Source organism: Trichoplusia ni, chromosome 8 (assembly GCF_003590095.1).
Source record: "Trichoplusia ni isolate ovarian cell line Hi5 chromosome 8, tn1, whole genome shotgun sequence".
Lineage (NCBI taxonomy): Eukaryota > Metazoa > Arthropoda > Insecta > Lepidoptera > Noctuidae > Trichoplusia > Trichoplusia ni.
The window spans coordinates 6,085,853-6,112,633 of NC_039485.1; the positions used below are offsets into that span (position 1 = coordinate 6,085,853).

The window sequence follows — 26,781 nt, forward strand, 5'->3', positions numbered from 1 at the left end:
TAAAATGTAGCCTACACATGTGATAGATATGTGTAGGTTACTTATAGAAGAATTAAACACATATAATAGTTCAGTAGAAATATAAGGAAAAAGACAATGAAAAAAAACAACGTTTTCATATTCACAAAGCTATAATTAGTCATATTTAAATATAATTAAGTATATTTATAAGTATTATAATAATAGTAATAATATGTTGTCTACTGCTATGCCTTAAACTACTTAGATTTATTTTTGTTTTTCTTAAGAATGTATTCTTTGATATAGAAGTCACAGAACAAAAATAAAATAAATATGTTATGTGGCAGGAACACGAAGGAGACCCACTTGGGGTATTCACAGGAGGGCTCGAACAGCACGTGACCGAAGTGGAGAATCAACAACAGGAACTGCAACTGAAAGTATTAAAAATAAGATACAAATAACTTGAAGTAAGCATTGTCTTTTAATTCCAAATAAAAACTGCTTAACTCGGTAATCACAGAAGTATTGCATAGGATGGAATATATTTCTGCCTTAAGCACTGTGTAGTGCATTAGTGTGTGCAATATTAAAAAAAAAACTAGACAACTGCCTTAGCTTTAATAAAATAAATACAAGATAATATTTGATTTTACAAACAGTTTACTTAACCAAGGTTTGCGAGTTTGGTGATTCTATCACGTTTTGCCATCCTATCCTAAAATGTAAATATGTTTAAAACGAATGCAATAAGCACTTACGATTTGCAATTGCGTGATGTACTTCTTCCACCACTGCCTGACCCACTGTGGCCTCACTATTGAAATGAGGTAGTAACTGTACATGACAGCATGAACTATGGAGTTGATGAAGCCGAGCATAATACCATGACCACCTGAGAAAGAAAACAAAAACTTTTCAATATTGCTCCTAATGCTTGAACGTTTTAGGTTCAACTGGAAATGCCTAAATTAAAAGATATCATTAAGAAAAAGAGAGTTGGTTCTCAATCCAGACAGGTTTTTCTCGTCTGAAATTTAAGGTTATAAATGCTGCCAGGCAGAGCAGCACAAGTCGATAAAAATTCATGAGTCATCTGTGTGTTTAGTCAGGATGAGTTGTCGATGTCAGATTGCAATTTTAAATGCAGTCATTTTAAATATCACATTAAGTAGACATTTACTTCTGTAACTAAGTAACTATGTGTAAGTACTGTGATGTTTTAAATTAACAAATCCTTCCGACGTTTTCAAGTCGTTTCCTCCGGCGGGCGTTATGCCACTCGACCTATTTCGTGCACGCGATGCTACCATTGCTGCAACTCTGGCGCAACCGAAGTAAACAAACACAATATTTTTAATTTATAGTTACTTTTTATGACCAAAATGGATGTCGGAATGAGCTACGTAGATGTAATGATAAGTTGCTCATTTTTATTTTTTAATACATTTGATCGCATCCTTGTTGGGCTTATTTCTTCTCTTGCTTCTTTAATAATCATTAAACGATTGTTGAACAAGTGCTTTAGAGTTATTATTTTTTTCGTTTAATGCAAAATTAACTATCGTTCAGAAAAATAGATTTTATTAAAACTATTTAGATGAGTAAATAATGTAAGTACGCTGCTACCCAAGTTACCTCATTAGGCAGAAACATAATTATTTCGTAATTATCTGATGGATATATCACCCCAGTATCAAATCTTACCTGGTACATATTTAGTGCCGAAGAATCCGAGTGCGCACATTCCTAGATGGTGATACACGTGAAGGAACGACACTTGGTTAAACTTTTTCCGTAACACGAAGAATATCTGTAAACATAATAAAAAGGTTAGTAAGTTAGTTCCTACCTAATAACTATTATTAAATTAAAATAGTTTGGATTTCTATGAGACTTTTAAAAATCAGGGTCTTGTTTATGTATCATTTTAGCATCTAGCATTTAATAATGATGATTTTGATGTATATAATAATATATCAATATTAATTGATTCAAACAATATTGCAAAAAATAATAGATATAACCCACAGCTGGGCAAAAGCCTCTATCTACAGTATCTATGCATATGTAGGTATAGTTAAGCATTGAGCATTGACCACCACTCTTGCTTATTGCAGGGTGGCGATTGCAGATTACAATTTTGGGAATTCAGGTTTCCTCGCGGATTTTTCCATTCCCTCAAAAATAATACTAAAACAGCCAAAATAGATTAGGTTCTATCTTAAATCTCAATTCCCAAGATTTCCATTCAATGTCCTATCCTAGACTGCAAGATAAGACTTGGCGCAAGTAAGTTGAATAATAAACTTCATAATTATTTACCGTGTCTAATAAATCTAGCAACTTGATCATGTAGTAGAGCCAGACTCGGCTGACGACATCGCGCTCCAGCGGCGTGTCTTCGTAATTAATCTTCTGACACCAAGGACTGTAGTATCCAGATAGGTACAGCCTGGTTAAACACTGGAAAGAAAAGTATATTTCAATTGATATTCTAATTAACAAAACTTTTTTTTCCTTGGGGAAATCCTCATGGACTTTCTCCGCCCTGGGGAAGGCGGAGAGGTGTGCTGGATTCCTTCCGGCTAAAACCACCGGAGTGCTTCACCCTTCCCTTGTAACTAAGACCACGGGAACGCACTGCAAACTACAGCGATCCCAGGCAGGGCACGCAACTTTAAATAAGAGTTGGTTCCTTCCACCAATACTATTCAAGGGGCCTACCGCAACTGACAGAGACTTGTTTGTTTTTTACCGTCTTACTTCCATAAAAACAACACTCTTACTGTAAGAGATAATGTTCTGCTCTCAACATAAATCAAGATTAGTACCAATCTAATTAACTTGAAATCGAAATGCACAACATATAAAGGGGGGCTGTGAAAATATCACTTGCGGCCAGTAGGGATGACAACATTTTTTTTATTAACACCCGTTCTTTCCCTTTCTCCCTCTTTTGTCCCGCAAAATAAATTGATTTGTATGAATACGCGTGACGTCACTTTTACCAATGTATTTTTGTTTTTTTGTGAAGATGCACGAGATGGTCTTAAGCCCCTCTACTAAACTTTAAAAAAGTTTCTTATTGTCATTATTTTATCCCTTCTATTTGTCGCTTCAAATATTTTTACTTTTCATACCCGAACAAATGAACGTACGACATGTATCCCTGTTCAAAGGGCGGTGCCAATACAAGGAAAAACTAACTTAATTTTACATGAATATCGACATCTAAATGTAGATTGTCAACGCATCCTTTGTTGGAGTCTGAATAATCTTTACTGGGTACCTAAGTAATTACGTAAGTATGTAAGTAGTTTTCAAAATTTAGCCAACAAAATAATAAGCCAACCGTGACGTTTCTAACCTTAACTTTTTAAGAAACAGAATAACAGATAGGTTAACATAAAATAATTTAGATTCCTACATCATGACAGAAATATAGATTTTATTGAGCTATTTACATATTTATCATCTAGGTACTCGAATTTTAAAAATTGTTATGTGAAATCATTATAATTGTAAATTGTAACATGATGACTTGGTTTTCGAATAAGTATCGTGATTTTTTTGCTGGCACGGATGCCCAGTGCCTACCCACCAAGATCGCACCTTTTATGACGTAAGCCTAGTCGTTAAAAACCTTTTGAACCTTATAATATGTATCTATACGACACGGAAAAGGAAAAAGCTGTGAAAACGCAGACATCTTGTCATTGATAACCAAGGCGTTCTACTTAATTAGCAAGTACTTGCAATTACACATCATTGATAAATTGTAATGTGAAGATAATGTTATGTCAATGCTAAATACATACAAACTTGCTTTGTGAGCTTCAGACATTTTCTCCAGTCTTCGGACACAGTGCGAAATTTGCAACACAATGATTAAACTCCTTAGTCCTTATTCCAAATGCCTGAATAAGAACTTGCACTTTATTATGACATTTCTGGCAAATCGATAACTAAAATCACAAATTCATGGAAAAAAATCTAAGTGCGCGAATATTTGTGCAATATACATAAGCAGTATGATAGATGTACCTAATTGGCAAATCATGTAATCGCTGACACAGCCATAATAACGTCAATTTATAAATTGTAAGACTTATTTCTTTATTGCGTTGTACGATACCAACGACACCTATTATATTCTAAAATAGGCAATTAAATACTTTATTAAGATTTGCTTCCGGGTTCAGGGAAAAGGCTCTGATCGTAAAAAAAAAGTGACATATTTAGATGGGATACATGCTACACTATACGCAACTGACTACACAATATAAAAATGCTGGCAGGATAGCAGCGATGCTAGTAGATATAAGAAGAGAGTACAATAATTTGTATTTATGTTTCTTCAACATACACAACTTGGTACTTATTTCTTTTTTTTATAGCCTGTTTTTGATCCCAGTGCTGGTCAAACGCCACCTATCTATTCTTTGCAAGTTCCGGCCACCTACGCCCCGCGTTGGTACTTATACGCATGAAATTTAATATTTCGAGTCTTTGTTTTAATATTACGCGATTAAACCTCAAAAATCTCCTTGACTGAAAATTAAACTTACTTATTTAATATTTTATCTTATAAATAACTCGCATAATTATTTTACAAACACTGCATAAATTAGCAATAGAAAATAAAAGTTAAGCAGCTAATATTTCTTGGAAGTGGTTTTGGAACTCAAAATAAAAAAATCCGGAATTAAGAATTAAAGTTTTATGTTAATATGACTTTTTGAAATGTAATAATTTGAATTATATTGTCAAATAATATTTAAATCTTTTTTATAAGCTACATAGTGGACTTTTTTCCTTTGGGAACAATTAACAACCAACCTGTTTACTTTTTTTATTTCGTTTCCATTTTTAGTCTTGTGTCCACGCCAGATTCATGAAACTAATTAATTACCTAGCTTATAAAAATAAATAATTATTACAAAAATGCATAACTTTTTTTTTCTTTTTAAATATGGAAGTGAAATGGAGAAAATTCTAAAATTTTATTATTGTTTTATAATATGCTATTGTGAAAAAGGGACGCCACACTACGTGACGTAGAGCGGTGTCTCGCTTCCACAACTGTCACAGTCTTGGTAGACCTCGGCTTTTAAAAGAACTATCTGGCTTGCAAAGTTGACCAGTTCAACGTCCTATAGCTGCAATAATATTACCCTGCCTTTAACAAAGTCGGATGAAAGCCTATTTGTTAATGCAGAGTGTCAGCTACTTCCAAACGAAATTTCATTGATGTTGTTCCGTCCGTTTGGGCGTGAAAAGATAACAAGCAATCACAGAAAAACACACTCACGTACCTACTTTCGCAATAATAATAAAACTGACAAGTTACTGTTGGTTCGATTTCACAAGACTATGAGAAAATACATCCACTGTTAAGGCAGCCCAACGCATCCTTTGCCTTGACTCAGTAATTTAATTGTCATTTCCTACGCGCTTTTCACGATGCAATTTATGCTTTCGTAACAATTAAGGAATTCCAACGCAACTCGGTGCGCCACAAATGCTAGGTAAAATACCAATGACTGCGCGAAACATGATTTACTTTATTATAATGACTTTCGTGAGACGGATTCGTAATTAATTTCCACTGCCGCGTCAGCTCATGATTAAGGAGTCCGTTTAGTTCCGAAACTAATCGGGCGATCACGATAGATACGCTTAAGTCAGCCATTCTTAAAACATATGTGATTTAATTTATCAACGTTACTGTAATTGTTTGGACCCGTTGACGTTACAGGTTTCAGGCTAACTCCATAGTGCACAGTTCTGAAACTATTTTTGCCTATTGTTGTATTAAAATAATGGTTGTTTACATAAACATAAAGTTTGTTCTTCACGGTTTGTATATTTTAAACTACGTAAGTGAGGTCACATCCAAGAGACTCAAGATTTACAAATCTCACGGTTTCCGCACTGGTTCCGCACGGATAGGTAGGTACCTACGTCTTAACCAAAACTTGTATACATAACTATCATAAGAGTTCGAAAAATAGACAAAAATAAACCAACTATTTCAATTAAATACAAAAGTTTGTGTGAATCAAGGGTTAGCTTAGTCGCAAAAAATAGGATTTGGACAAACACTGGAAAATGTATAAGACCTAGGTAACTGGAATAAAACAAGTTAACTAACTAACTAACAAGCAAAATAAGTTAGAGCAAGATAGAAATATTGTGACTTACCTGCGTCGTAAGGAAAATAGACAATGCAATCTGTATGATATTGTATACAATTATGAGGTTCTTAACGTTGTAGGGCTGCCGGTTGGCCATGAAGGCTGGCCCCCAGGACTGAACGAACCGGTGGTAGACAAACATGATCACCAGCAGCGGTACGGGGCTCGACACGAACAGGAAGTCCTTAGTCCGGGGATCTGGAACCAAGGAGGCTGCATTACAAACAGTATTATGCAGCATGTATATGGGTCACGTGTTTTTCGTTACGTTCATTTCTCAAGCCATATTTGTCTGGAACCGCCAAAACTGATTGCAACTGGTATGTGAAGAGAGCTGATCAAATGATGTTCAATCCCATGTTTAAGTTTTACATATTCGTTTTATCTATTCTTAGTTCATAACTTCATCTCGTTCGATCTCAGTATTAGAAACTATATATTAATGTAGGAAACCGCGATTTTAAGATCTTCCTCAAAACATTTTAATTTGAAGGGATTTTCTTTCGTAGAAGAAGGATCAATTAAGGCACTTACCCGCTAAGTCATCGTTCAGGTAGTGGTAGAAGTTTGTTATGTTCCCTATTAACGTGCCCATTTTGACAGCGACCACTGAAAAAAAAGGAAAATTTAATATTCGATGCACAAGATTCACACGAAAATACACTAGCGGCTAATTGAAGATCTAAAGGGGTTAGAATATAAATTTATTTACAGTTATCTTCGGCACGCGTACAAATAAGGTCTAAGCATGTCCCCTTTCACGGTTTTTTAGTAGATGTCCTATAATAGCCTCTACCACAAAGCCGAGTTGTAAAATTGACTTGTAAATGACTAGTGATTTATTCCATTCAGTTCGATACACAAATCCACATTTAAATATTCATGAAATTAACGGTAAAGGTTGTTGATCTTTCTACGAGTGCAGATATTTTAAACTATTCCGATTATTGCTTAAATGAAGTAGGTATTGATTAAAGAAACAAGTAAGCAAAAACAATTGCAAGTTATTTTAGCAAGTCTTACAAAATATGTTTACATTCGATTACGATCAGTGTCTACGCAGTTTATACACAAACAAAAGGTCAATAATTTAGGGATTTGTTTACAGCTAACCAATATTCCTGTTAGCTTTTAGTGTTATTTTAAATCCTATTTTTGTTATTAAACGGATGTTATTTATAATTCATTTCTAGACACGAATTTCGTTTCAAAACAAGAGTCGGCTAGGAGGTCCTCAATAAATGCCTCTAAATTAGGTACTTCAGATTTTGGAAGGCAAGATCACATTAGTGATTCACGCTTGTTTTAGTATTTTTTTGTTTACTGTGTTTTTATGTAAAAACAGCGGCGTCAAGCCCAGAAATAAAATATTTTAATTCTTCAAAATATGTTATTCTGTGCTTATGTCACTGGCTCTCACAAGACATTTCATCCGCGTTTGATAGGTACGAAATACAATAACGCGTGCATCGAGTTACAATGTTCACATAACTCCGTTCCAGGTTTTACGCATTTATATAATCAATGCTATGTCTTCGCCTAAGGCATGCATAATAAATTAAATTAAAAATCATTAAATTTAATTAGCTTGATAATTTAATTCATTATAAATTAATACTTAACAATGCAATGCAAAAATGCGCGAAAACAAAGGTTTTCCTGAATTAATTTGGCCGGCTCCAAAATATTTATTACATGAGACAACAACATCTTCACCATACTGTTCTGAACCATTTATGCATTTATTATATTGTAAAGTGCTAAAGTTTTTGGCTGGAGTCAAATTTGTTACCTCGAAATACGGAAGTTCGTAAGCTTTTAAAAGAAAAGAAAAGATCTACAAATGAAGAACAACTTAGTAGGTGCCTTAGGTAATAAGCAAATACCTAAATGAATTATTTTTAGATAGGCAAGACTTTACTTAATTAAATTACCGCGAAAATTAACTAATAATCTTGTAAGTGCATACAAAATATAATTTATTCTTAGCGCTCATCCTTTTTCCGATTGAGAATCGGGGAAGGGGTATAGCGCAGCGCTACCACGACTTACGATAAGGAATATCAAAAAAATTTATAATTAATTATGTATCATTTTTACCGGAAACAAACTAAAGTTTTTATTAAAACAACCGTATTTGTAAATATAATTTTAAAATGTACCTATTTTGCGCAACATTCACTACACTAGAAATTTATACTTTCTTCGACCAAACAAACAAAGCTTTAAGAAATTATTAGTTTTCACATAAAAAAAGAAATATTAATAAATACCTGGAGAAGTACGAGTATCCAGAGACAAGTGTTCGGCTAGAGTGACCCGCGGCAATAAACCGCCTGCGCTGACGACCGCCGCCGATGAATTAAATCAAGCGAATTAATTAAATACCCTTACTTAGTTACTCACTTGACTCACCTCCACCTGAACGAAGCTGTCTTCGAGTTCTTATGCGACAGGTATCCTGGTCTCCGAATTTTGTGAAAGTAAGAACTTTACGAGATCCTCCTTTTGAAGCCGCTTAAAAATTTTCACCTTAATAAAGTATCTAAATTCTAAAATAGTAGATGCCACAGTTATGTAATTTAATTTAATTTTAATCAACAATTTATAAGGTATATAAAATAGAATCAGTCGTATACTACAGGTCAACGATGAACCTGAAAAAGAAAACGTCACCACGTTAATGGACTCAGAATTGACAACAGACTGGGAGTGATACTAATTTATTGTAAACATAAGCAGGTATTCCAGGGAACCACAACACAGTTGATTAACCCACATTGTTTGTGTTTGACCTAGAATTAGCTCGGAATTCGAATATTTTTTTGACACCGCTTATTCGATTGGTTTTTAATAAACATAGCAATTGTCTGGGTTTTATTTCCGCATGTAAGTAAATTAAGAACATTATCTTCTTACTGATAATGAACTTGTAAATTCATAACTTTCTTACAATGATTAGCATGTCAGTTTCAGTTAAAGTTTTTAAGTAAATTTAGTGATGTAAAATATTTTATTTTATAATATTTTATGGATTGTCGACTAGGCTTGTAAATCACTATAAGGTAAACTCATAGAAAATGTTATTTTGAAGTGCATTTGGTGTTTACCAACTAAACATGTTTGTGTGTATGCATTTAAGGGTACAAGATAACACTGGAATCCATGAATAGTAATGAAGACCTCGGTGACACTTTATTGTGCCGCCTCATCGTAGCACGGCAACACAGAGAATATTTCGTCACCCTCTATAAATATCTTAGACAAATCTATTGGATGCAGCTTAGAAATGGCAGTTAAAATATTCATAAATATTTCATGCATGCCTATTGTGCTACTAACCACTTATGAGTTATTTTCATATCTGACCACGAGCGGTGGCTTGAGCCTAGTGCTAGTATAATAATACATAAGTGCATATTTCCAATAAACCTAATAGGGATGATGACAATTTTTTTTTTGCAGTGTCCGTCTTGTAGTTTTTTTGTATAATAATGGATACGTATTTTTTTATTTGTCCCGCAAACATAAATTGACCAAATTACAGTGAATGAAACTTACGCGTGACGTCACGATTGAGTATAAATTTTACCATATCGTTACGTCACAAGCCCCCTCTCCTAAACTTTAAAGCAGTTAACCTTTGTCAATTCTAGTTTTTCTGAAAAAGGAACAAATACGTGTCTCATACTTTCAATTATCTCACTGAGGGACTAATGAGATTTTTTCTTTTTATACCCAGTCATCATCCCTATTATCTTGGGCCTACGGTAACACTTCTGCAAGTAAATAAGTTGTAAAAGAGAGACTGCTCTACACAGTGTCTGTAGCTGTAGCATAAACTGTCTTATTTAAAGAGGTCTTGGGAGAACCTTGCATTGTTCACGTATCACAGTTAGAGAAACTAGAGAAACATTATGTACTTACAAGTGTAAAATGGCAGTTGCTAAAGTTTTCCGGCACATCTCTGGTACTAGCCTACAAAGTACAACAGTCGTTTAGGTGCAAAGTACATCGAGTTCGTGAAATAAAAGGTTTTATTGCTTTATCGGACTTTTAGTGAAAACGGAGAACCCCACAGCCCAATGACTGAGCTATGTAATTTTTTTCTATTACTTCTACAGATATTTTCACTTTTTACCACCATGATAAAACGACTCGCGACTCAGGGAATCGAACCTTTATAATGTACAAAGGCTTAGCATTGTTAGTAACAATAACATTACTAGGAGTTCTTCTATAAGATGGGAAAATTATATTTTTATTTCAAGAAAGGGAAAGCAACAAATGCTAATGTGCTCCGATGGTAACAAGGTTCCCAATTGTAAACAACACTGGTAACAGGATATCTAATAAGGATTTACGTTCGTCCTGTCCACAGACACTCTCCCATAGAATATAACAGGCTAAGTATGATATCCAGTATGTTCATATTCACCATTTTGCTGATTTGCCGAAACATAATAGTGAAAATACACAAGCACAAGGTGAAAATAATGTGCTGTTGAAGTGATGGTAACTCTAAAAGCGAATTATCTTTGTTCCAACTCCCAACCGGCTACCCATACAGTCAAATTGAACATAATTTTTAAAATATAATTAAAATAAGAAACCAAATAGGTACCTTCCATTCAAGTCAACGAGACTTAATAAAAGAATGCGTATTAACTTATTAAGTCGATACCAGCAAAACTGTTATTTCTCTATATTATGACCTATTTTTATAACATCTCTACTTACCTACATACACATAGGAATAGCACAATCACACAGCACAGTGACCAAAATAATAATTTTGAGAGTTGACTAGCAATTTTAAGGTCACTGTGTTACATTACACTCGTTTTAAAACCTATTTCGTCTCAACCTCTATAACTTCAAAAGTCTGGTATAGACTGCAAAAAATCCTGGGTTTTGTCAGGGACAACACAATGTCAAATTCGTGTTTATTTGTGAAATTGAAACTTAACTAGAAATAATTTGTATATAAGTATGAAAATAGGCCGTAAATAAATCAGTATCCCAGGAAATGGAATGTAAACTACTATTATACTCACTTAAATATCCGTACAGTATCCTGTTCAAACAAATCGTCCCCAGTTCACTAGTTTCAAGTAGATCCTTTGTTTTGTCTTATAAAATTATTGGTGAGGGTGTGACGGAACCGGAGGAACCTCCCATTTTCATTTTTCATGGCCTTCTGGGCAATAAGAGGCATTGGGAGGGCATCGGCAAAACAATACTGAACATGACCAAAAGGTGTGTGGTAGCCGTCGACCTCAGGAACCACGGCGACAGCCCACATTTGAACACTCATAAATACGAAGAACAGGCAGCTGATATTCTTCATCTGTTTGATAAACTGGGTGTGACACAAGCTAGCCTCATCGGGCACAGCATAGGTGGGAAAGCAGCGATGTGTGTAGCCTTGACACAGGTAATAGCCATGGCTAATTGAATATTACACCTTGAATTGCGTCTCCAACATGCGTACACATCGTAAATCTCTTGTGTATAGACTTGTGGGGCAATATAGTTAAACCATAAGCATAGATACTCATAAGAACGCAAAAACGACCTAAACAAAAACAACTTGTTACTAACAACTTACATGTTATCGTACCAAAAATTGTATTATTTCTTTCAGCCTATAAGAGTGGCTGGTGTTCTTGTCGTTGACATTTCACCGGCATCGATTTCAAAACATTATAACGACCATTTTCAAAGGATACTAGCTGCTATGAAAGCCGTGACTTTTAAAAAGCCTGTGTCCGTGAACGAAGCAAGAAAAGAAGCTATGAACCAGCTAAAAGATGTGGTCACTGACGATTTTCTATTAAAAACTATATTAAGCAATATCAAAGAAAGATCAGACCACACGATCGGGTGGACTCTGAATATAGATACGTTAATGAGACAATTCAAACATATTGTAACGTTTCCTAAGAGCATGAAGATGAAAAAATACTATGGTCCAACATTATTTATTGGAGGACAACTATCCGACTTCATTCCGTAAGTTTTACCTTTCGGTGCCTGTCAAATGGCTTTGATTGTGAACTTTATTCACATTGACGGATACCTAAGAATTTTCCGTTTGTTTCAGGCCCGACGATTTGACAGACATAAGGGCCATGTTCCCGAAAGCCGTCATTACATACATCCCTAAAACTGGGCACAACTTACACCACGACGATCCCAGATCATTTCTAGAGATCACGATTGCTTTCATCAGAACCCATCACTTCAAACGTACCTTTAAACACCATCCTGCAATGTAAATGTGTATTAGCGATTAAATATCTACTATTTCAATGATTAAGTATTTCTATGTTGTGACTTGTGGTCGCAGCAGTCTTCAAAACTTTACTTGCATAGAAAATTCGAAAGCATTTTACTACGTAATACTGAATCTATAAAAAAAAAATAGTATAGAAAACATGCAATAGGATTTTGGTATCTATTATACCACCTCATTCTTATACCTATATTTTTATAGCGTTGGATGATAGACGTCAAATTGACACCAGCAAGGTAAATAAACTTAGTACGTAAATAAACCAACTTCTGGCATGGAATGGGTGTATTATGGTCAAATAAATTGAAAAATTACTCATTTATTAAAAGGTTATGGAACATAAACGTCGTAATAACAAGATCAGCATTAGATTTGGCGCACAAAGTCTACGGGCCTAGCCCTCCAAGTGGTACACCAATATTTGTCCTCCATGGTTTACTTGGATCGAAAAGGAACTGGGTCAGTGTGTGTAATTACCTGAGGGACTCCACAAACAATTCTGTGATAGGAGTAGATGCTCGTAACCATGGTGACAGCCCCCATGATAGCTCCCACACCTATCTAGAGCTGGCTTCCGACGTGTCAAGATTAATAACATCATTATCACTGAGCCAGGCTGTGGTTATAGGACACAGTATGGGCGGCAGGACAGGAATGACTTTGGCTCTTACAGAGGTTCGAACATTCTATGCTTTGGGTAGATAGGATGAAGTTCAGATTTTTTGTTTTAATTTAAATTCCAACGAATTTCCTATTTAAAAAAAATGCTTTGTATTTTTTGGTTATTGATTTGAAATTCATACGTTTTGACTTCTTTACAACACGTTGCAAATTTATAGGATGGAGTAAATTTAAACAGGATACTTAGTGTACCTAATCTTTCAATGGCTATTCTATAAAATTGTGGTATATGATTATAAAACGTAGCTCACGGATTAACTATAGTAAGTAAGATTAAACCATGCTTCCCGACTTATAATACGCTGTTTTTAATTTGATGGCAATAAATGCTTGTGGCATCGTAGCTCATGGACTAGTGAACTCATTGGGTGAAACTCAGCGATATCGACAACATGGTACTGAACTATTTTGATGATTCTAAGAATAAGAGAGATGTGGATTCATATAATCCAATGGGATTTTCCTTTTTCTTAATAAACAATTTATGCTTTTGTGGGGCAAGTCTTTTTTATTATATCAGACTATACAAGTCCAGTACTAGACATAGGCGTCGTCCAAGCATAGCTTTCAGCTGGACAAAACCGGAATAGCATCAGCCGAAGATTGCATCTTTATATTTGCTTTTTAGGTTATTATCTAGTATAGTTTTAAAAAGCTTAATTCCTTAGGTATAATTAACAATAAACTATTTAAGTAATGACATTTTACAAACCAAGAGCAACGTGTGGAAAATTTTTAATGTAATCAACTATTAAACTGGCCAAATTGAAACTTATTGTAGGATTTTTGTTAAATGTATCTTATTGCCCACAGCCGTCAAAAGTAGCGAAGCTAGTCGTAGTAGACATATCACCAGTACCATCGATACCATCTGGAGACTTCTTTCCAAAGCTATTATCTGTTATGAAATCTGTAAGCTTCGAAGGCTTGGATAGCGCACAAAAAGCAAAGAACGCAGTTAAAGCAAAAATAGAAGAGTCTGGATTAGTTAAGAATGCGGATCATATGTATTTTATTTTTATGAATATTGGTCAAGGAACAGACGGTTCATTCAGATGGAAATATAATATCGATGCCTTAATAAAATATTTTCATGAAATTGCCTCTTTTCCGGATTTGAGTGGCAAAACTTACGAAGGCCCTACTCTGTTTATAGGTGGCCAGGAATCTGATTATTTACCGTAAGGAAATAAAGTATTTTGTATCTTTAAAAGGATCTTGTTTGTGTCGTAATTTAGGAAACTACAAATTAAAAGCTCTAATTAATATTGCAGACGAGATGACTTAGTAGCAATAAAGCAACTTTTTCCGAAGGCCCAACTGAAATATGTGAGTGGTGCTGGACATAACGTACATGCAGAAAAGCCGGAAGAATTTCTTAAAGTAGTCATCAATTTTCTATCAGAAAAGTGAATTCTGATTTTTTGATATATGTATTTGCTTTTTGTTAAGTCTTTTAACTAGTTTTTTCTTAGTGAAAACAAAGGTATTTTATATTATGAAATGTCATTTTACTACATTCTGATAAATAAAGTATTTTTTTTTTAGCCTTACTTAATCAAGCGTGAATTTGACTTTTGCCATATTATGATTGTTTTTAGTTTAGCTTGTTATAGGTCAGAGCCAGGGTGGGGTAAGTTCCCTAGCTTGTTCCAGTGTGGCTACGTCCATGGAGGCTAGCTAGAGAGGGATCACTAGAGCTATATGCTCTAGAGTGGATGAGTCTAATGGTGTAATAACAAGGAAAAATACTGCAGGTCTGTTTTTAAACAGGCAAAATACCACTTACGTACTAATTTTATTCATTTATTTGTGTAGAAAGGCAGGTGCCCAAATTAGTTTTATTTGGGGAGTGCAAACGGGACGAAAGCCCGGGCCTCAACAAGCGGGGGGCCTCCACAAGGGGCCCCACAATAAAGACATTGGGAAAAGAAATGTCAAAAATTTCAACTAGTAAACCCAGTAAACATGTTTTCCTTCGATCGGTTTTACGTTTACCTCATTGGCCTGGGACACCGTCGCGAGCGCCCAAAGTAGGCATCTAAACAAAAGCTCGAAAATAATTTGCGGTGGCTTTCACTCCTTTGTTGCCCCGAGGCCCCTGGGCCCATCCCATCAAATTTTAGATTAAAGATCTCAACACCACCTCTGGATGTTGGACCTGTGTACTGGAGTACGCCTTTAAAATAAAAGACCAGGTGGCAGGTGTCTCCCCGTGAAGTTATTGTGTGAATGAAAATAACTAAAAATAATAATAAATGTCTATGATATTCTCGATTTTCTGACGTCTTCGTTACTGTCAAAATGTCAGGTCACTCGAGAGAATGTTACGTCAAATATAACCTTCAAAATTTTATTTAAACAAAATTTTATAAAATAAAAATGTTACTAAACCAAGTAACACCAAAAAACATATTTAGCACCTTCAAATTGCGCCCTAAAATATTCCCTGGTGCCGTACAATGTACCAACAAGCATCTTACCTCAACATCGGATAATGCAGAAGCTGTAGACTTGGCTTACGCTTCTTACGAAAGTACAACTAATGAAAGTAGTGGCAGGCCACCTCTAGTCATATTACATGGATTATTAGGATCAAAAAACAATTGGAACAGTATGAGTAAAGCCATTCATAGAACGACGGGGAGGAAGGTCATTAGTGTAGACGCCAGGAATCATGGGGATAGTAGACATGCTTCTCAACACACGTATGTTCACATGGCACACGACGTTATGAAGCTGCTAAAAAAGCTAGAGCTGACGAAAGTGTCGATCCTCGGCCACAGCATGGGCGGCCGCACGGCTATGGTGCTGTCTCTGCTCTGTGTAAGTTGTACGTAGTTCTCACACACCATTATAAGTATATCTTTGTTACCTTCTAAATAGATTACTAGCCTCATGCTCATTTAGGCCTCTGTTATTAGTTGAATGTTATTTGAATTACTAATTATACTCAATTTTTCAGTCGGACATGGTATCAAGCCTATTAGTGGTTGATATTTCACCAGTTAAAACAAGTCCACAAATATATTCAATGGCTAATTTATTTGACGCAATGACTTCAGTATCTATCAGACCTGGCATTGCTATGTCTAAAGCTCGCAAGCTGGCTGATGAGCAGTTAAAAAATATCACTCCAGATGTGAATTTGAGGAATTTCTTGATAACAAATCTGGTACAAACCAACACTGGCTCATACACTTGGAGAGTGAATATAGCTGCTTTGAAAGATAACTTCCAGTCTCACATATCTTGCTTTCCCAGTAATCTAAGAGGACTGCAGTACTGTGGGCCAACACTGTTTATTGGTGGAACATTATCTGATTACATAGGGTAAGTATCTAGTAGAGATACCATGACACTTGTTTTCACATACTGTTATTTAAAAATAATTGATTTTATGTTTTGCAGTAAAAATGATTTGAAGGAGATACAGGAATACTTCCCACTGGCAGAACTAACATTCATAGAGGGTGCCGGGCATTGGGTGCATAGTCAAAAACCTGATAAATTTCTAGAAATAGCATGTAAATTCTTAAAAGAGAAATAGATTCAAATTACTGTGATCTTATTTGACTAGTTGTGATTTTCGAATAATTATATTATTAGTGTGTATTTATTGTTACATTCATAGTGGATAAATATAATGTGATAAATCATTAGGATATTTGAATTGAATAAAGAATGACACAGATAACCAACTTTTATTGAGTTAACAAACAAGGATGTGGTAAACTATCATACCAAACAGTCCTTGATTGCAAAAATGCACTTTGTTGTTGTAAAATAAAAAAAAGCTTATTTCCTTGAACTGGGTTCGAATCCCCCACTACAGCATGGCTTTAGACGAACACACCAAGGTGAGATGGTAGATACAACAGTCAAGGGTCAAAAGGTTACAGCCAGATCCTAAGGTCAACTTGCTGACTAGCCGAAATAAATTTTAGCGAAGCGTTGCAGGTTCGTTTCCCGCGTTTGCGCGATCCACGAATGTATGGATATATTTCTTAACACGAGATTCAGATTCCAAAATAAACAAAAAAGAACCAGCTTCTGCCTGCGCCTTGACTCGCGTAGATTCTAGTTGTTGCTGAAAAGGAGTAGTCTACGTATTATTCCAGCACGCTTTTGACAAATTTGATCCAATTAAAGGTGAACGTAGAACCCTGAAAAAGAATTATTTTGAGGTTCCCAAAACCAACTGCCATCTTGCAAAAATCATTTTGCAATACAATATCTCCCATAAAAGATCGACATTATATAATTCATTCAGACATTATCGCGGACCTTTTGTATTCAGACCTTTATTAGGTGTACAATATCGTTGTACAGTATATTGATCTATCTCGTAGAATTCAGCTAGTGTTTACAAGAAAAGCGTGAAAAATGGTCTTTACATAAAAACGTTTAAAATTATTGTGTTTGTCAACTATATTATGCCTACTATGCATACATAAAAATCTTGCTTTGGAATCACTCTATCTATTACAGAAAACCGAATCATAATCTGTAGCGTAGTTTTAAGGATTTAACTTCAATAATATAGGGACAGACAGAACACGGGAGTCATAAATAAAGTCGAACCCTATTTAGAAAAATCATTTTAAAAACTTACCTATACCTAATATTTATCTATAACTCTACAATTGATAAGTAGCCGAGGCGTAACAAAACCACAGCCTTTTGATAACTGACTATTTCCCACCCTTCTTTATCAATTCCTGTGGTGTGGTTTTGCACTCCACCCTTCACGAACTTGGTATAAAACAACCAGCAGCGTTTCAACAAATCATTCCACTTCACAGTTTCTGTGAAGTGCGTTTATTATATTCTTCTATACAGCGTTTTATTTTGTAAAATGGCTGACGTCGTGGAAAGTTTGAAGTTGCTGTTCGATAGGCCGAACGAGCCTTTGATTACACCGAAGGGCGACAAAAAGGCTGTCTTTCAGCTAACCGAGTCGTTCGTGGTAAGTGATTCAAATATTATAATAAAAAGTTACTTAGTAGTAGTATCTATCTGAAAATGTTTTAGTTTTTAATTCACGTGATTTATTAAGTGTCAAAATGGTAAATCCTGGATCCCAAATTGATTGAACCTGAATTCATCAACCCGCAGAGAGTTACTTTCTAATACGCAGAGGCCCCCGCTCGCCAGTGGGCACGTATACAGGCTCGTATTATTATTATTTTTCTATATAAATATTAAAGTGCTCGAACTTAATTCAGTTTCAAAAGGTATATATCCTGTCTTTTCGTGAAATTCAAGCTATATCCATACCTAATTTCAACAAAATCGGTATAGCGGTTTAGCCGTAAAAACGAAACCGTGAAACAATATCATTTTCATTATAATAATAATATCGATTCAACAATTTACATGTACCAAGAAGTTTCATAACAGACACGGGTGGAAATAACTTTAAGTACAGGAATGCTACAATACCCCAAAAATAACTTGCATAGGTAAAGTTACAAATAGGTTTGGTGTCCTAACAGCCCCCGGAGTATGCGAACAACGGTGTCGAGTTGAACAACCGTTTCGGAGACGATGCCTCTGAGAAGATTCCTCTAAAGCACCTGAGCGTATATCCTTCATTCCCAAAAGCATCGCAACTGCCCGCCGATGCTGACTTCTCGCTGTTCTTGCCGAAACACCAGGACATGGCCACCGAAGTCATTGACGCCTTTATGAGTAAGTTATTAAATTAACAATGTATAAGTAGAATGAATATCCAGGGTTGTATTGCGGGTCAAGCATAGAACTTTAGTTCACGGGCTTAGACTAATATTATAAATCTGAACAGTTTGTTGAAACGCGTTTAGGAACTAGTGATTTTAATCAAAAATAAAAAGCAGTTTTTAGATAAAACCTTTTATTCTTACTATATAATATTTTTACATTTTAACAAAACTTTCGTATTTCAGATGTTCCTCAAAATGAGCTGCAGGACTTCCTTTCAACATGTGTATATGCTAGAGCCAACCTGAACCCACAGCTGTTCAACTACTGCTACTCAGTAGCTCTGATGCATCGGTAAGTGCAGCATAAAGTTAAATTAACGTCATTCGCCTTCTTCCCTTTTTATAAGCTTTACAAAATACATTTTTTTACCCATGATTATATTTGTCAATTTATATAATAATATTGATCCAGATGAACACTAGTTTTTACACCATTTTATAATTAGATACATGCATTGTTTGTATCTCAAAATAAATTTTAAAGCTGAACTTAAGAGAAGCTGCATGGTATAAAATAATTACATATGAAACAAAGTTCATTACACTATTTATATAATACATCATAAAAAATTATTATGATAATTGTAATTCAACTAATTGTTTTATTTAAAAACACAACAGACAAATCTATTATAAGTACTGAAGTACTAGACTTGGCTCATTTCTTTTTTATTATTACAGTGATGACACCAAGAATGTTCCTATACAAAACTTTGCCGAGACTTTCCCTTCAAAGTTCATGGATTCACGAGTGTTCCAGCGTGCTCGTGAGGTCTCTGCTGTGGTACCTCAGAATGTCCCGGTGAGTAACATTATTTATCTTTGCCCCCACAACAATTATCACATTTCTTGTCAGTTCCTGAACATATCACAGGCTTATAATTAGGAGTCCAAGGCCCTAAACTGTCATTCGAATAAAAATCCATTGGGTATGTTCCATCATCTTTCAACCATTTGCTATTACCTAATGATACAGAAAATTCATAAGGTGTTAAGAGTGGCTTAGGGAAAGCTGTTCCCCAGTCAATGGATAGCCTGGGGCATGCTACTTGAACATACGCATCAAGACCAAACAAAGCTAATTTGCTAGGAAAAATCTCAGACAGAAGAATCTTAACAAATTTTCTGTCCGAGTTACTAATTTGTTTTTCTAAATTACCTAACACTTTCGTACTTCCTTGTCTACCTAAGGTGCCGAGTATAAGCCCAAAGCTGCCTGCTCCCTCTGCCACATTTATATGACTTTGTCTATTAGTTCTCATTAAGTCATGTTCATACAACTCTGAAGTAAACTTTTTCTCGTAAGGGTCATACTTGTATGCAGGTATGTCAGGGTTGGCTATCATAATTGCTTCTAAGTGAAACCTCCCATCGCCTAGATATATAGCAACATCCGAATTTAGTTTAGGAGCAGTACAACCTAGGATCTCCCCAGGAGACAGTGGTTTACATTGTGGCACTGTCACTATGTAGTCTTCTGTTCTAAGGGTCTTAGCAACAGAATGTAAAGTCGTAACAAATTGAATTGTGCTAACTAAAGCTAAGTGAGTTTGTTTAGGAAAGTTCAATTTAACAGTTTCAACAAAATGTGATGGATCTATCTTAATATCTACAAATATGTAAAGTACCTTAATTTCACTAGTTTGGTCTATTGGGATAAGACACGAATGACCATAATGTACAAGTAGGTCGACACCCAGCGCCACTGCCGTGAAGTCGTCGATGCAGCAAGCACCATAAGTCACGTCGCCCATAATCACAGTATCCGCATCCGTAAATGTTTCCAAAATATCACATAGCGTAGTTGCAAACATCGTCAGACCTGGAACGATGACATTTACAAATATAATACAAAATAACAATATTACGGAAGAGCGACTAAACATTTATACTTTAACAATACCTTCGGGCATTTGTAGAGCCACACGTTTTGCGCCTAAAGACCGTATTCTCCATATAGTCTTATGTATTTCAAAGTTGTAGTTTTGTGGTAGAGCTTCACAAGCTCTATTTAATAAAGGGTCATTTAACAATTCATTTGGAATTTTGTTTACAGCACGTATATTGGGTTTAAAAGTCTTCCTTTGACCTTCTGGTTTTGCACGAACCACAACTACACCTGGGTTATAACCAAAATCTTCCATCTTAGTAACAATATTTACACATAACTCAAAGTAATTCAGACTGGTCTCTTTATTATATTTTCTCAGGTTATTATTTTCAATATTTCATCAAAATATAAACACGCGCGCTGGCCTACGTGACTTTTGCCAGAATTAACGTTCCGTTTTATGAACTCCTATTATGTCTTTTAAATCAACGTCAATTTCGTTTTGATAAAATCTAAGTAAATGAGTGATCGTAATAAGTGTAAGCAGCTTCAAAATTCAATAACAAAATATGGCATATCTCTGAGAATTTTGAAAGGATAAAAGATAACACATTTCATTTTATCACCGTCAATATAGCGAGTAATGAAGTACTGAAAAAATAACGTAATTTCGCCGGTGGTCTACAGTTACTATAATCACAGATTCACAGTAGAGTAATATAAGTACAGGTACTACTACTGTGCTATAATATAAAATCGAATACATTATAGTAAGATATTACAAAAACATAAGCCCATTTCGTCATGATTAAGAGTTTTTACTTGCCACAGATGCTGAGTAATTGTGATACCTTTTCACTGCATCTTCCTTTACGCATTTTAGATTTAGATTTTATAATTTATTATGATAATGAGTACCTATGAGTTTAACTAATCAAAGTATGTATATCTCCCCGTCGTTTTTGCGTCGGAAGTTAACCGCCTACAAGTCGTTTCGTGTCTGAACACCAAGTCTCTCGACCTCTCATAAAGAGTTCCATATAACGAGCAAAGTACCTATAGGTATTAGGTACTTACTTGTATAATATTTCAAATAAAAAACTACTGAGAAGAACATGAAATTAGACAGTAGCAGCTTTTTCGAATCAACAAAATCGGTTCATAATACATACACCTAATAACCAAAATAAAAATCCCGACGAATTGAGAACCAATCACCTATGCTTTTTGAAGTCAAATTATGATTATTGATTTTGTTCCAGCGTATACCAATCATAATTCCCCGTGACTACACTGCCACTGATTTGGAAGAAGAACATCGCCTGGCTTACTGGCGTGAGGACATCGGTGTCAACTTACATCACTGGCATTGGCACCTTGTCTATCCTTTCACTGCATCCCAGAGATCCATTGTTGCCAAAGATCGTCGTGGCGAACTTTTCTTCTACATGCATCAACAACTTATTGCACGGTAAATTTAAAAACAATAAAAAAATAAGAAGACGAATCTGCACAAAGAGTACATCAGTTTGACCCCGTGGATCATTGCAGTAGTACCTAAGTAAACTTAAATATATTATATTTGGCAGATTAAAAATCCGGTTACCGTTATAGCTTAGATAAGTAGCTATAGCCACAAGGCTATAGCTAAGCTAAAGCAGTCGCAGTTGTCTGCGAATTAAAGTTTTTATTTTTTTTAAATGGGCCCAGGTATGCACGCAATGCACGATTTTGGATGACAACACCATTAATAGGTTGATACTAAAAGCATATTATTTATGTTCTGCAGTTACAATTGTGAGCGTCTTAACAATTCTTTGAAGAGAGTAAAGAAGTTCAGCAACTGGAGGGATCCTATTCCCGAGGCGTACTTTCCGAAGCTGGACAGTCTGACGTCATCCCGTGGTTGGCCACCGCGTCAGGCGAACATGCGCTGGCAAGACCTGGACCGCCCCGTGGACGGCCTCGCGGTAACCATCAGTGATATGGAACGGTGGAGGAGAAACATCGAGGAAGCTATTTCCACCGGCAGAGTTATCAATGTATGTTCGAATTGTTAGGAATTTGTTATGTGCCTCTGAGTAAAATAATCTTAGTTGAGTTCAGTTCCACAACTTTGTTACGCCATTTTAATTTTGCAGGAGGATGGTTCAACGAAAATGCTAGATATAGACACGCTCGGCAACATGTTAGAATCCAGCATCCTTTCGCCGAACAGAGAACTCTACGGCAGTATACACAACAATGGCCATAGCTTCTCTGCTTACATGCATGACCCGACTCATCGCTATCTGGTAAGCGTCTTTCAAATATTCTTGATGCATTTGAAAAAAGGTGCCTGTTGCGTAATTATTATGCCTCACCTCGAACATATACTGCCAATATCATATAGTTTATGTAAGACAAATCTGTTTCATAAATGTAAACAGGAATCGTTCGGTGTTATCGCTGATGAAGCTACAACGATGCGTGATCCGTTCTTCTTCCGCTGGCATGCATGGATTGATGACACATGCCAGAAGCACAAGGAGTCCACTCACGTGCGCCCCTACACTCGATCTGAGGTACCTACCCCATTTTAAAAGTATATCAAAAACACAAGTTATCATTTAAAACCAACTTAAAGCCGTTTATGTTTATGTTATTTAGAAACCCACATTTAATTGAATATTAACTGGTTTTTAGCTCGAAAACCCTGGCGTTCAAGTGCAGTCCGTTGCTATCGAGAGCGATGGTAGCGAGCCAAACACCCTCAACACGTTCTGGATGAGCAGCGATGTGGATCTGTCTCGTGGTTTGGACTTCTCCGACCGTGGACCCGTTTACGCCAGATTTACCCATCTAAACCACAGGCCTTTCCGTTACACGTGAGTCTTTGTACCAAGACGTTGAATCGATTGATTGCAGTGTTTTGACTGTCTGGATAGCAGAGTAGTTGAGGTCACTACGCCAAACCCACTAACTTGAACCTGCGATTTTTTATTATTATTTCAGTATAAATGTGAACAACACCGGTAACGCTCGTCGTACAACCGTGCGCATCTTCATTGCTCCCAAGTTTGATGAACGTAACTTGGTATGGGCGCTTTCAGACCACCGCAAGATGTTCATTGAAATGGACCGTTTCGTACAGCCATGTGAGTGCAAAAGATTAGATTTCAGTTTGCGGTACTATTTTGATGGTACCTAGTCAGTTTGCAGTTTCATTAAGCCCAGATAAAATGTTTTTTTTTTGTTCTAGTGAACTCCGGACAAAACACAATTACACGCATGTCAACAGAGTCCTCTGTTACGATTCCATTTGAGCAAACCTTCCGCGACCTGTCTGTGCAGAGCAACGACCCCAGGCGCCCTAACCTGGCCGAGTTCAACTTCTGTGGATGTGGCTGGCCTCAGCATATGCTGGTTCCAAAGGGCACTGAAGCAGGCGCCACTTATCAGTTATTCGTTATGCTCTCCAACTACGATCTTGATAGCGTGAGTCAATTAATAAATGTATACTTAACTTGAAAATAGGTACTTTAAAAATTTAGGTTACCTGAATCTACAACCGAAGCTAAAGATGGACAGAATAATGATGTTAATTAATATTCCTTTATTGCTTGTTATCAGGTGGAACAACCTGACGGCTCTCAACTTAGCTGTGTTGAAGCTTCAAGCTTCTGTGGACTAAAGGATAAGAAGTACCCAGACCGCCGCTCAATGGGCTTCCCCTTCGACAGACCTTCAAGCACTGCCACCAACATCGAAGACTTTATCCTGAGCAACATGGGACTGCAGGACATAACCATACGCCTGTCAAACGAGACTGTGCCAAACCCCAGAAACCCCAAAAACTAGGTGCAAACTAAACAATATAACCACATAACTTAGTTTTGTAATTTTTAAATAGCATCATAAAATAGAAGGCTGATATTTAAGTTAAGATAACAAAGTGTAAATATTGTAAATAATACTTAAGAATTATTTAAATTATGTAAGGACCCGTTTACACATAATTAATAAAATAGATATACCATGAACAATTTTTTGTTTGCTTTCTTAACATCGAGTCCTTGTTGTGGTGTTTAGCAGATCACTACGTACTTCCACAACAATGAAGTCTTTATAGCTGGGGGCGTACCAATTGGGACGGGGAAAAATTAAATTATAACTTGAACAAATATAAAGTCATAAACTTATATCTAGGAGAATAATAAAAACAAGTATATTTAAGTATTAAATTAAAGTTTATTATTCAAACAAAACTACAAGATATTGTATAAAACAACCCTGATGCCATCAACTGGCCTACTTTACAAATGTAACAATTTATCACTTACAAGACATTTACAATCTTTGGTCTGCACTGATAAGCAGTTGCAACCAACACATAACTTCAGTAAATAATTATCCGGCAACTGGATAGCCCTCTTACCATATAGAATTTCAACTCACCTGCATACCTGCAAATAAAAACAAAGTTAATTTTCTGCTACTTAAAGCTCTGTTCGAAGTTAAGATGTACATAAATCAGACCTATCATTTAATATCATGTTGTAGTCATAACAACATATTTTTGGCTCATGTTGATTTACATCACATAATAATAATTAAGAAGCAAAAGAAAAGTAATCAATGAATAAGATAGAAAGTCATAGAAAGTAAGTGAGGCATTCTCTCACATCTCTTAAAGATGATTATTTATAGTAGTTGTTATAATTTTATTTCATCGTACCTGTACTAAACATTTCCGCACAGCTCTGGACCTGCAACGTAATATTAAAATCATAAGTACTTGTATCTAAACCTAAGATTAGCTATGGCTCTTGAGAGTAAATCAGTCCTATCATTCAATTTCACGTGTTAGTCATATAAACACATTTTCGGCTCGTGTCGTTGTCATCATGTTATCAAGATAAATAGTAGATATCGGATGCTCAATAACCGATAATATTTGCTTAGGTACTTTTAACAAGGAGCACACATGCCGCATTGGCTTAACCAAATAATCTTATCGGCTTGAATTGTAAACACAGCTAAATCGAAACTATCAAAATAATCTTAACCGGTGCTATTATAAAATTAGAGATTAATCTTAACTAATCCTTTTCAAATTAAGATGAAAAAATAAAATTTCAGTATGTATTGAAGATAAAAAAGACGTGCACGTGGTGCAACACAATCATCTATTGGAATTAAAAAATTTGATCGTAATAGAGGTACCTTGAGGATGATTGAAGTATAACTCAAAAACTTACATGTATTAGTGGACTGCTTCGAAAATTAAGATGAAGACAACCTCGCAGCAGCAGTCGCAGCGCCATAACCAACAAATTACAATAAATTGAATTGACGGCAAGGCGCTCAGCCAGCAGGAAGGAAACAGATCAGAACAGAGATGCGAAAGCACAGATCCGAAAAATACGCAGTGTTGAGAGTTAAAATAAAAAAATACAAACTATTTAATATATATAAAGTTATTACGGCAAAAAAATATATAATTATATTATACAAAAATAATTACAATAATTTACCTCGTAATATATTATTATAATAATGTGATGGGCTTAGGCTAAAAAAAGCAAATATTGAAATGAAACTACTTTTACGGATATCATGGTCACGGGCAGATACCTGCAAAGGTTTCGAAACGTCGGGCACTAAAATCTAAAATTAAACCACGGTAAAATCCGTAAAAGTAGTTTCATTTCAATGTCTAGCATTCGCGTAAACCTAAGAAACCACTAAACAGCAAATATATTTGCCAAGAATAGTTACTACAGGGATGGCAAAACCATGGATTTGTCCGATTTGTTGAGTCCTTACTACCCTTCAACCGGAGCAAAAGTAAAAAAAACATACAGTATGAAGAAAAATCACTAAGGGCACCCCCTGCAAGGTTCGGCCTCGATTTAAGGTGTTTCTAACAATCCCATTAAGGCAAATTAAGAAAATAGGGCTAGATTTTTTAGAAGTTCCATTATTTTAAGTTAACCGGCTTTCGTAATTCAATTCTCAACATCTTTCTACAACTAGCTATTTCCTTTTTTGCCTGCTTGCTGTGGAGGGAAGAGGAACATTTAT

General features: G+C 35.7%; 5 protein-coding genes and 1 long non-coding RNA gene across 10 annotated transcripts; 3 read left to right on the plus strand and 3 right to left on the minus strand.

The window, feature by feature from the left end:
- Positions 1-201: 201 nt before the first annotated feature.
- LOC113496901 (elongation of very long chain fatty acids protein AAEL008004-like) lies at positions 202-10,117 on the minus strand. 5 transcript variants are annotated; one of them, XM_026876291.1, is made up of 8 exons: positions 10,089-10,117; positions 8,577-8,818; positions 6,696-6,770; positions 6,169-6,359; positions 2,287-2,427; positions 1,669-1,774; positions 723-856; positions 202-395 (listed from the first exon to the last, which is right to left on the minus strand). In XM_026876291.1, the coding sequence occupies exons 3-8, from the start codon at positions 6,754-6,756 to the stop codon at positions 219-221; spliced, it is 810 nt and encodes a 269-aa protein (XP_026732092.1). In that variant the 5' UTR covers positions 6,757-6,770; positions 8,577-8,818; positions 10,089-10,117; the 3' UTR covers positions 202-218. The 5 variants fall into 5 exon arrangements, with proteins under 5 accessions (XP_026732092.1, XP_026732087.1, XP_026732089.1 ...); XM_026876286.1 differs by having other exon boundaries at positions 8,568-8,818; XM_026876288.1 differs by lacking the exon at positions 10,089-10,117 and having other exon boundaries at positions 8,568-8,949.
- A 949-nt stretch (positions 10,118-11,066) lies between these two features.
- On the plus strand, positions 11,067-14,714 carry LOC113496387 (protein ABHD11-like). Its single transcript, XM_026875576.1, has 5 exons — positions 11,067-11,598; positions 11,809-12,176; positions 12,268-13,134; positions 13,954-14,321; positions 14,415-14,714. The coding sequence occupies exons 1-3, from the start codon at positions 11,191-11,193 to the stop codon at positions 12,440-12,442; spliced, it is 951 nt and encodes a 316-aa protein (XP_026731377.1). The 5' UTR covers positions 11,067-11,190; the 3' UTR covers positions 12,443-13,134; positions 13,954-14,321; positions 14,415-14,714.
- Positions 14,715-15,433: 719 nt separating this feature from the next.
- On the plus strand, positions 15,434-16,834 carry LOC113496385 (protein ABHD11-like). The gene is made up of 3 exons (XM_026875575.1): positions 15,434-15,966; positions 16,106-16,473; positions 16,552-16,834. The coding sequence occupies exons 1-3, from the start codon at positions 15,523-15,525 to the stop codon at positions 16,688-16,690; spliced, it is 951 nt and encodes a 316-aa protein (XP_026731376.1). The 5' UTR covers positions 15,434-15,522; the 3' UTR covers positions 16,691-16,834.
- Positions 16,835-17,708: 874 nt separating this feature from the next.
- LOC113496383 (phenoloxidase subunit 2-like) lies at positions 17,709-24,856 on the plus strand. The gene is made up of 12 exons (XM_026875573.1): positions 17,709-18,109; positions 18,639-18,834; positions 19,068-19,176; positions 19,566-19,686; positions 21,978-22,186; positions 22,505-22,757; positions 22,857-23,009; positions 23,145-23,279; positions 23,401-23,582; positions 23,710-23,852; positions 23,957-24,192; positions 24,328-24,856. Exons 1-12 carry the CDS (start codon positions 17,999-18,001, stop codon positions 24,553-24,555), a joined length of 2,076 nt encoding a protein of 691 aa, XP_026731374.1. The 5' UTR covers positions 17,709-17,998; the 3' UTR covers positions 24,556-24,856.
- On the minus strand, positions 18,999-21,177 carry LOC113496384 (2-(3-amino-3-carboxypropyl)histidine synthase subunit 1-like). The gene is made up of 2 exons (XM_026875574.1): positions 20,788-21,177; positions 18,999-20,706 (listed from the first exon to the last, which is right to left on the minus strand). Exons 1-2 carry the CDS (start codon positions 21,026-21,028, stop codon positions 19,697-19,699), a joined length of 1,251 nt encoding a protein of 416 aa, XP_026731375.1. The 5' UTR covers positions 21,029-21,177; the 3' UTR covers positions 18,999-19,696.
- A 69-nt stretch (positions 24,857-24,925) lies between the features above and the next one.
- LOC113496388 lies at positions 24,926-26,164 on the minus strand. The gene is made up of 3 exons (XR_003400807.1): positions 25,956-26,164; positions 25,433-25,463; positions 24,926-25,160 (listed from the first exon to the last, which is right to left on the minus strand). It is a non-coding gene; the product is annotated as an uncharacterized LOC113496388 (long non-coding RNA).
- Between the last annotated feature and the right edge of the window lie 617 nt (positions 26,165-26,781).

Excerpts from the sequence above, each read along its gene's own strand:
- LOC113496901 (XM_026876286.1), bottom strand. Across the intron at positions 6,360-6,695 it reads CCTGAACGATGACTTAGCGG|ATCCCCGGACTAAGGACTTC; the intron begins GTAAGTGCCTTA and ends CCTTGGTTCCAG. Across the intron at positions 857-1,668 it reads CGGCACTAAATATGTACCAG|GTGGTCATGGTATTATGCTC; the intron begins GTAAGATTTGAT and ends TTTCTTTCTCAG.
- LOC113496384 (XM_026875574.1), bottom strand. The coding sequence starts at position 21,028 with ATGGAAGATTTTGGTTATAACCCAGGTGTAGTTGTGGTTCGTGCAAAA. Across the intron at positions 20,707-20,787 it reads GGCTCTACAAATGCCCGAAG|GTCTGACGATGTTTGCAACT; the intron begins GTATTGTTAAAG and ends TCATCGTTCCAG.
- LOC113496387 (XM_026875576.1), top strand. The coding sequence starts at position 11,191 with ATGGAATGTAAACTACTATTATACTCACTTAAATATCCGTACAGTATC. Across the intron at positions 11,599-11,808 it reads TGTGTGTAGCCTTGACACAG|CCTATAAGAGTGGCTGGTGT; the intron begins GTAATAGCCATG and ends TATTTCTTTCAG. Across the intron at positions 12,177-12,267 it reads CAACTATCCGACTTCATTCC|GCCCGACGATTTGACAGACA; the intron begins GTAAGTTTTACC and ends CGTTTGTTTCAG.
- LOC113496383 (XM_026875573.1), top strand. The coding sequence starts at position 17,999 with ATGGCTGACGTCGTGGAAAGTTTGAAGTTGCTGTTCGATAGGCCGAAC. Across the intron at positions 19,687-21,977 it reads TGGTACCTCAGAATGTCCCG|CGTATACCAATCATAATTCC; the intron begins GTGAGTAACATT and ends ATTTTGTTCCAG. Across the intron at positions 23,853-23,956 it reads GGACCGTTTCGTACAGCCAT|TGAACTCCGGACAAAACACA; the intron begins GTGAGTGCAAAA and ends TTTTTGTTCTAG.
- LOC113496385 (XM_026875575.1), top strand. The coding sequence starts at position 15,523 with ATGTTACTAAACCAAGTAACACCAAAAAACATATTTAGCACCTTCAAA. Across the intron at positions 15,967-16,105 it reads TGGTGCTGTCTCTGCTCTGT|TCGGACATGGTATCAAGCCT; the intron begins GTAAGTTGTACG and ends TCAATTTTTCAG. Across the intron at positions 16,474-16,551 it reads ACATTATCTGATTACATAGG|TAAAAATGATTTGAAGGAGA; the intron begins GTAAGTATCTAG and ends TATGTTTTGCAG.